The 10,170-nt window shown below is 35.1% G+C and overlaps 1 protein-coding gene across 1 annotated transcript; it reads left to right on the forward strand.

Moving 5' to 3' along the window:
- The first annotated feature begins 2,967 nt into the window (after positions 1-2,967).
- Positions 2,968-8,937, forward strand: tmem182 (transmembrane protein 182). The gene is made up of 5 exons (XM_005798110.2): positions 2,968-3,286; positions 5,297-5,423; positions 5,860-5,958; positions 6,029-6,166; positions 7,113-8,937. The coding sequence occupies exons 1-5, from the start codon at positions 3,134-3,136 to the stop codon at positions 7,334-7,336; spliced, it is 741 nt and encodes a 246-aa protein (XP_005798167.1). The 5' UTR covers positions 2,968-3,133; the 3' UTR covers positions 7,337-8,937.
- The last annotated feature ends 1,233 nt before the right edge of the window (positions 8,938-10,170 follow it).

Consider the following 10,170-nt stretch of genomic DNA (forward strand, 5'->3'; position numbering starts at 1 on the left):
GCCTGTAATTCTGACGTTTAATAAAAACGGATGTAGATTAAATTTTTTGAGGTCCTTCCGTTTGTTTTCTTCAACGACCGTTGAATTAACAAATTGTGTTTATTTCCTGCCACCTACTGGATCATCTCGAGCACTGCTATTAATTAAAAAAAAAAAAATACGAACATGCAACACATAGTATAAAATAAAATAAAATAAAATAAAATAAAATAAAATAAAATAAAATAAAATAAAATAAAATAAAATAAAATATAAGAAATTTACCATCTGGACCAATATAATTTAATATACTTCAAAGATATATAATAAAACAAAGCAAATTACAAAGAACAAAATAAATATAAAATCTCAACAATTCACAGTGTTAATCCTTAAGAACCAAAACATACGTTAAAATTGACTATAAAATCGACATTAGAAATAATGAAACCAAACATATTTTCAAAAGTAAATTATTGTCTTTAACAATTTCTCATGTACACATCACATAAAATAAACCTTGAAAACATGTAAGGAAAATTAAACATGCTGAAAGAAGTGAAATAAATAAATAAAATAAAAATAAGTAGATAAATAAATGAAAAAGTCTCAATTCCTTAACAACAAATTTCTCAAGGATGTATCACATGGAAGTTAAGAACTATATAGTAAAATATATATTGAACTAAAATTGTATTTTTAAAAAGTCATTAAAAAGAAACAAATAAATACAGTAAAATATGCACCCTGAAACAGTTTCTAAAGTATGTATCATGTGGACTTTAAGAATTGGTGGGCCACATTATTTATATCAAAAGAAAATTAAAATAAAACAAAAACAAAATAAAATAAAATGCAATTATTGTCCTTAAAGAAAAATCTGTGCAGGATTCTTTTTCTCAGAATGAAAACAAAACCCCTAATTCTCCATGTGCACAAAAACAAGAACATTTATGTTTTACTGATGCCAGATACAAGGCACATTTATTTAGTTTTGTGTAATTTTGCTTAATAACATTCGTATCATCAGAAACTGTGTTGTCTGCGCCCTGGTGGGTCATCAGGTTTACTGCTGCTCTCTTTAAAATATAATTACTGTAATTCTAAATAGACACCATAAACGTGTATCAAGGTGAGATAAAACAAGCAAGATACGATATTAATAAAATATATAACATTAAATAATAAAAACAACAAAACATAAATAAAATTGTCTTTAAAACATTTGTCAGGACCTCAGTTTGCTCATTTTGTCGTACAAATAGAGAAAGACAGAGAGAGGAAGAGAGAGAGAGAAAGAAAGACAGTAGGAAACCTAAATGATAATGAATGTGAATAATTATGTTTTTGTTTATCTGGTAAACACATTTTCTGCATTTCATTAAAGTTCAAATTTGCCAGTAAACCAAACTGAGCTATTACTAAAATTGAAAATGCTTTGTTGAAAATCAGAATGGGATGAGAGGAGACGTTCACACCAACTCTGTCAGACTCCTGACCGCCACAAGCTGACCAAACCAACTCATGCACTCACAAGCACCAAGATATAAAATCTTTGGTCAAGAGCGGACCGGTCACAGAAGCGTGTTAATTTACAAAGTGCTCATCTATAGGTTCACTGCTAAATATTTTACTTTAGATGTTTATGAAGGGAATTATTTGATGTGTGCACAGAAACACTGCAAAAATATAGAAATTAATTAAAATAAATATACAAAAAAAGGGAGGGAAACCACAAGTCACAAAAATAAAGACAGTCTCTTCAAATTCTACTTTATGTGTATTAGGGTTTGTACTAGAGCCAGAGTTTGACCATAATGAGTCCTAGAACTGCCAAACACTGTTAAAGTAGAGATATCTGAAGCAAACAGTGACAATGATTGTCTTCAGAGCTTTATATGGTATAAATATGTTTATATTATTGTTAGAAATTGTTCTGTCTGGTACATTTCTGTGTAGGTTCATCACTTGTAAAATGAATGCATGACAAATTGAGCTTTTACCTTCTTGAATACTGTACTTTTATGAATGCTGCACAGCACTTTGCTGGAGTTAATATCTGTTTTTAAAATACTTTATAAATAAAACTGACACTGACATTGAATACTCGTATGATTTGTAAGGACTACTGCCTGCCGAAGATCACTGGATGATTCTTATGTTAGTGAGTCCAGTGGATTTAGAGTACAAACTAGCAATTCTACAGGAAATAATTGTTGGGACTTGAGTATGATTTTACTTGCATGTACCAACCAATCCTTACAGTATTGGCTTGTAATGGCAGCCGATTGTGTTTGACAATGAAATAGTGATAAAGAATTTCAGCCTGATTTGGTCTTCCAAACAAAACTCCTCCATGTGTTTTATTGTTGCTATATTTTAATCATTTCTTTATTCCCACTTACAACTCAAACTGCTTAATCACAATACAGAGAAACACACTTGAAGAAGAAATTTGATTAAAAACAAGAAAAATGTAAAACTCTGGTCAGGAGCCTCCTACTATGTCAATAGACGAGGTTGTAGATTTTGTTTTGACAAACGATTTAAAGCAAATATAGCATAACTAATGGAAAAAGTTGTTGATATGTTGTTTTGTGTGAAAACTCACTTCAGAATAAGTCAAATCTCTGAAGTGAGTTCCACAGATTTTGCAGAAAAGTCTGGCTAGTAGTTTTAAAACTCGTTACCCCTGGGGCATCATCACTTTGTTGTCTTGTAGAAGAGAAGGGGTTGGTGTTGTTGGATTATTCTCTCCTTTGCTGCCATTTCTGTCTCACCCCACTGACATTCCCTCTCAGATTCTGGGTGTCCAGTTGCCTAGTTATTTCTGCACTAATCCCCCTCCCCTCACGCTCTCCAAATGCTCCATACATTCAGCTCCACAGTGGAGCTAAGCCACCTTCAGCCAGACATCAAAAATAGCCCAGGGGCAGGGAGGGGACTGGGCTGGCTTCAGACCCCAGCGGAGGATCCAAAAGAATCATGTGGACAACTTTATCCTCCCATAACACAGAAACAGATAGTGAGGAGGACTGAAGATCCAGTAACCCAATGATACATAACTGAATAGGCTAGCAACCCACCAAATCAGAGGATTTGAATCTCTATTAAAGAAAATCAAGAGTGTGAATCTAGCGGCTGATTCTGGAATATGAAGCTCAGCGTGGCATTGTGTTTTGCTGGGGTCTTTGGGGCTTTGGCAGCAGCATTTATCTTCCTTTCTTTTGGAACTGATTACTGGCTTTTAGGCTCACAAACCTGCGACCCAGAAGATAAGGAATCTAAAGACAGTCTGACAATTACGGTGAGTACTGATCTCTAAAAGGCTGCAGGTCAGGGAGAATATGAGAACAGCTGTATTCACTACAAGTTTGGACTAGTTAATGAAACTAGAATAAGACAAGCTGTTTTTCTCTTCATGTTGTGTTTATTACTGTATAACATTCTCCCCAGACATCAACTCATTTAGTTTCTGACATTCAACAAGATTCAAAGATCAGCTGCTCCGATTATTTTCTCAGCAGCTGGACTACGGAGTGGAGAGGGATCCCTGTAATTCGACTCTGTTTAATGTAATATGTGTGCAGCTATGCGGTGATTGAGGAAGAGCTTGTACCGTGTGCCTCTAAGATAGAAATACAAGTCCCTGTAGTCACAAAGGCATGATGGTGTATTATATATCACCGAGTAGACCATACTTAGCTTTCCAGCTTCCAGAGTGGGCTTGTACTGACACCGACACTGGACAGCAGGACCATAAAACTAGTGTGGTGCTGGGTGTGCCGGCTACACTGAGATGTATTACAAGTGTGACTCCTTATGAAGCTTTAGGTTGATGATCTGATGTACAGAGAAGTTTCTAAGTTTCAACAAGATATAAAGATTTTATGCGATAAAAGTAGTTGTGAGATGAAAAGAAACAAATGTTTTCGTATAATTGTACCACATTTTTAAGATTTTTATATTGATAAAATCTTTAAAAGGTGTGGCATGCATTTGTGTTCAGCTCTCTTTAACATCTAGTGTAATCAATTGATTTTGGAAGTCAAATAAAGCATTAATCACTCAGACAGCTCCTTGGACAGAATACTATTTTATCAAAAAATAAAGAAACTGCAGAGATCTTCAGCTCAGGTTATGGAATTGGTTGAGAAGACAACTGTTAATTGAACACTGCTCAACTCCAGCCTGTGTGGAAGAAGGATGAGTAAAGCCATTGTTGAAAGAAGACACTAGAAGTCAAGCTATGTAGGGGACATAGCATGTTTGGAAAGGCAGAAGGACCAGAAATTCAGCTTGTGCGCCTATATTCATCCGCATTGTGCAACATAGTGGTGACAGCATCATGCTGTGGGAAAGATGGTTATGGTAGATGAGGAGAACTAAATAAAGGAAGATTGTTGAAGAAAACCTACTATAACCTTCTAAGGGTTTAGACGATTAAATTATTTTAATCAAAATACGTTTCAGTGTCAGTGAATATCAAAGCCAAAATGTAATTTAAAAGATGTGGCATTAATTGGGAAAGCTTTTGAAAACCTGGTATGATTTAACCTTTATGCTTATTCTTTACTTTGTGTTCATATTTATTGTCAGTCCCAATAAAACTGATTAAAGGTTGTGGTTCAGGGCGTGTGAATGCATTTTAAAGATACGGAAAACAGACCTGATTTACTGCGCTTAGTAAGAATTTCTTAATAAGAAATCAAATGTCTTTTTTTTCCTTTCTAAAACATAATGAGAAAATACATCCTCCCTATTTCCATCACCATTTATCTGGTGAATGAAGAGCCTGCAATCTCAGTTGGCACCAAAGAGGAGCAGCCAGAGGTTAATGGGCCTTGCTCAGCTCAACCTTTGACCTTCTTTAGCAGCTGCACAGACAAAGTGGCAGCAGATGCTGCAACTGTATCTCATAGGTTTGAGAAAGTGCCACACCTAGCAGGCCTCATACAGTACTTTGCCAAACACATTGAACCTTTTTACCAAAACATTGTTTTATAACTCAAAACAGTGTATTTTATTGGGATTTCATGTGACAGAGTAAAGCAAAGTGGTACTTAATTTTGAAGCAGAAATAAAATAATGCATGATTTTTAATATTTGTTGCATCAAAAATATAGTAAAAGTGTGGCATGCATTGATATTCAGCTCCTTTATCCTGATAGCTCTAAATAAAACTCAACGTGATTGCATTGTATTTTAAGATGTTTGAATGTTTTTCATGAGACACAATATTAATTATATTAATTAAAGCTGAACATACTCAGTGTACATCTTAAGTTCCATATTTGTTTTGTGAATCTCATTTCAGCTAGCCGTTGATGTGGTGCACGACCAAAGCAGCAAGATCGTTTCATTCCATTCTGGTTTCTTCTGGAGTTGCTATTCTGGAATCCTTCCGGATGCATTCCTCAACACGACGGTGACAAAATGGTTCTGTGAGCGAGCATCATTTTATTGTTTGAACTGACATTATTCTTTTAAATTTCATCACAATACTCATTCATTTTCACTAAACATCAATAAGAGTGAAATAATCTGCTCATACAGGAGGAGCAGAGTTTGTTTCTCTATTATTATTGATAGAAACGTCCCAAACTCTCATGTGACTGGCTGAACGAGGCAGCACCATGTGATGTTTTTCATGTTGTCTGTCAGCTGGTTATGTGTCATCCGATTTTTTTTTAATGGTCACTATGGTGACACAGTCTGCAGAAATAAAAAGGGGCCTTCTGAGAATTTATGAAATTTCACATGAGTAATGAGAAGATATAAAATCATACTGTAGGTTGCAAACTAATGAGTACAACTAAGTGCTGCTAACTTTAATTTCTGTAGCCGGTGTTAAAATATGTGCATGTCTCTTTTCTGAAGTGGACAAGTCTTTCATAAAAGCCTGCTACCCTGGCTACCTGTTCCCTTTCCCAGAGCCAGGTCCTACCAACAGTACAACAAAAGACAATACAGCTATCAGTAAGTATCATTCATACAAATTATGATGCAGTATTTCTCTGCAGCAGGCTAATATCTCCACTTTCTCCAGTCTATGGAGGCTTCTGGAGGATCTTCATGCTCATTAGTGTGGCAGCGGTAACTTTCGGAGGGTTCCTCATCATCTGTGCGGCTCCGTTTGCGAGCCACTGTTTGTACAAAGCAGGAGGCGGCCTCTTCCTGACATCTGGTGAGTTTAATCCAGGGGCATGAGTGACTAAGCACATGTTTTTCTGAGCATTAATGTAGTAAAAATACCAACCCCCCAGAGTGAATTTCAGCCTCTTTAAAAGGCACTGATGTTCATAACTCATCAGTGGGTTATTAAAAATCAAATAAGTCTTTTATTCATCTAAATTGTGAGTTTCTCATTTCGAGTGAGCTAACAATTGCACTAACAGAAGAGGAGATGTCTTATATTTATATTGAAAGAATCAACTGGAAAAATCTACAGTTTGCTGAATATTATAAAGAAAAAATCAAGACTAACGTGACCCAACAATCCAGAGTCAAGTTGGAGATAAACTATTAATTAATGAGGCAAACAATTCCTCTACAGCTACAAACTGTTTGGGGGAAGAGTTAAAGAACTAGTATTACTTTTTATGAATTAAAGCTGAGACGAAAATCAAGAATTTGTTTGAATCTAAGATGCAATTATGTAAGTCATCGCAATGGATTCATTCAGACATTTATGATCTACTTTAATTAAAAAAAATTAAAAAAAGGGGAAAGAAAAAACAACAGAAACCTAAAGTTTTGGAAACAAAGATAAGATTATTGCACCACATTCTGCACAAGATTACAGGCCTTGTGACTGAGTCGGGTTATTTTATGGATAAAAGTTAATTAAGTTCTGTTTTCTTTGTGTCTACAAACACATAGCTGCCCTTTAACACCCTTTACTTCTTGAACAGGAGCCGTCACGAGGGACTGATTAGCCAATCAGAGATGGAATTTAAAGTGATTATAGCTACAAGCTGACGGGGACTAAAATGTTCAAAGTGATTGGTCTAACTGTGTGTAATGTGAGAAAATAAATGATTGAGCAGATGCTGAATATGACTTACAGTGAGGGAATTTCAGTGCTTGAAATCATCCGAGGCTCACTCTGTAACTCTTCTCTGCACCTGCAGGTTTTTTTATGCTGTGTGCCGTGGTGATGCATGTGGTGTGGCTTCAGGTCCTGAATGTGGTCCAAACCTTCATCAACGAACAGCGAGCTTCCCAGTGTCCAAACTTCACACTGAACCTCAGCTACGGTCTGTCCTTCGTGTTTGCCCCCATTGGGATCTTCTTCTCCCTCTTGGCAGGCCTTCTGTTCCTGCTCATTGGTAGAACTGTAAAGATTCACCACTGATTGAAAAGTTTTCTCTTTTCACGCCCGTCTGATACCGTGTCATCGGGACTCTGTGGATTCGCTCTCTCCTCTGTGGTTTTAATGATCTGACAAGCTTGAACATTTTGGTGTGAGACACTTGTTTTGTTTTCTTGTGCAGTTTTGATAAATGGTAGCCTGAGAAACAGTGCGATGAAAACATATTTATACCCCTTTTACTTTTTCCAGTTTTGTCACTTTGCAGTCTAAAATTTAAGTCAATTTTTATTGTTTTTAGATTGATCAACACATAGCAGTACATAATTGTGAAGAGGGAGAAAAAGAATAACACTTTTCCAGTATGGTGTGCATTGCACTCACCCCCATTTACTCTGTTGCCAATTAGTAAAGGCCAGTTGAGGCAGCTGTCTTGGAAAGTCACTCGATTAGAAAATATAGCCAATGTTTGAGTAACTTGAGCTCAGCCAAAATCCAGCTGTTCTGCGAAGGTCTCAGAGGTTTCTCAGAAAACATTAGAGAACAATGAACTTTGTTACGATAAAAAAGGAAAACTTTTTTTCTCAGGAGGTGTAAAGCTTGCAGAGACATACTCCAAAAAATGAACTTCCTTAAACCCCCCAAAAAATTAGATTCTGGTGTAAATTTCATTGTCCAAGTTTCTTTAAATAGTCAGAAGGTTTTTATCTGTGGGGAGGAATATTCTTGTTCAGCGACTTTTAATTGCAACAAAAGGGAATTTTACAAAGTATTGATTTCCAAAGGGTGAATATAAAAGCATGACATTATTCCAGGATTTTTATTTTAGGAAATGTTGAAAATCTTGTAGCATTATGATCATCACTGTTATCTAATGCATTTTGCTGGTCGATCATATAAAATCCCAACATTTTTGTCAGATTTGTGCATTAGGGGTTGTAAATACATTTTCTCAAGGTTCTGTAGTTTTTAGGTCACTTTGTAAAATTTGTGTTTTTTATTTTATTTTGTTGAACAATGCTTATTTTTATTTTATTTTTTTGCATTAGCACAAGACGTTGAAGGAGTACATTTCTATACAAATTCTAATTTTTCCGCACCATGAGTCCAAACACCGGGTACAGGATTGTCCCTGCGGTACATTTTCAACTGTACATTCACAATAGTGGAAGCAGCAATATCTATATTAGTTTTAGTTAAAGAATGAATTTGTGTGATTTCTCCGCAGCAGAGTGGCTTATGCATGATGCTAAGTATTAGGCTGCAGCTGTAGGTATAAAGGCTTCAGTTTTGTTGGTGCAATGTTGGAGCTTTATACACAGACCTATAAGTAGACTTTTTAAATAGGATTATTGCTGTTTTAGTCAACGTTTTTGCAATAAGAATGCTTTCATGTTATGCAATATAGCAAAATATTTTCAGCCTATCACACTCACCGTTTCATCCTTTTCTAAGAGATATCAGATTGATAATGAAGATAAAATTGTAGAATATCCTGGTGACTTCATTCTGATGTGATGATGTTACTTACTGATCAAGTCGGTTCACGTCTGAAGCAACAGTTTTATGTTGGTGGTTTTACACTATTTGCTGTAAACGATTTTATCACAACTGCAAAAAAATATTAAACTGTTTGTGCTCTTTGACTGTGAAGTAGTTAATTTTATTTGTCCTGTTCAGTCTTAAAATGATAATTTTCTCCAAAATAGTAGAAAAACTTCTCACATGACAAAAAAATGAATAAATTAGAAAAACTTACTACTAGGCAGATGGGGAAGTCATGACTTATTTTTACTTAAATTTGCAGAGTCCTGCATATTTGTGCTTGTTCCAAGTATTTTTTCAGTCTGTGTGGTGGACAAGTGTTGGTTATCAAAGTTGTTGCATGAACCATTCAACAACTCTTTCATTTAATCACAGCTGATGGCTCAAAATAACTTGGCAAAGTTTTATTTATATAAGTACTTCCAAAAAGGAATAATTAACCTTTACTGACTCTCAAACACTTTGTCATCAGAAAATAACTTTTTATTTTACTATGTTTGCTATAACATGTTTAGAAGCAAATACCAGGTAATGCACTTTGTATAAATTTAAATCAGTATTCCTGTTCGTAAATACTGTGTGCATAAACTGCAAAAAATTCCTGTGCAGTTTTGTCAAATTTTATTTCTAACAAGATGCACAATTATTTCTTCTTTTTAAAATTTATTTTACAGCTTAAAAATCTCAGAAAACATACTTATGAGTTAGTATTTTTATATCAGTTGATATTAAAGAAGAGTAATTATTTCCTGTTTTATGTGTTAATAATATGAGAACATTTCTCCATTTGCTAAATGTCAAAATATCAAGGAAAAATTTTTTTCCATAATGTTTTGTGTTACTTTTATTCAAATGTGCAAAGATTACTTTCACAAATATTACCTTTGAACAAAATGAGAGAGCCCAAATTATGATTATATAAAAAGATGGTTGGAGGCCCAGCTGTGAATGTATTTTAAGGCAACACCTCAAACTCTGCTAATTTCCAAATAGAAGCAAAAGATCTTGTAAAGATGCTGGTAAAAGAGTCAATATCCGACTGAAAGGGGTCTGAAAGGCCACCCAGCGAGGAAGAAGCCATTACTCCAAAAGTGACTCATGAAAAAAAAGAATTGAAAATCTACTCAGAGATAAAGACCCAAAGGAGGAACCTTTTATTCTCCATCCCAACTGTGAAGTGTAGGCATGGCAGTATCATACTGTGGGTTGTTTTGTTGTGCCTCTCAAAATAGATGGCATATTAAGAAAACAACATCTCAATAAATTAACTAGGAAGTCAAAATTTGGGTGTGAATAGTTCTTCCGAAGCAGAGAAGGACACAAAGCATACCATC

The sequence above is a fragment of the Xiphophorus maculatus genome, chromosome 7 (genome assembly GCF_002775205.1).
Source record: "Xiphophorus maculatus strain JP 163 A chromosome 7, X_maculatus-5.0-male, whole genome shotgun sequence".
Classification (NCBI taxonomy): Eukaryota; Metazoa; Chordata; class Actinopteri; order Cyprinodontiformes; family Poeciliidae; genus Xiphophorus; species Xiphophorus maculatus.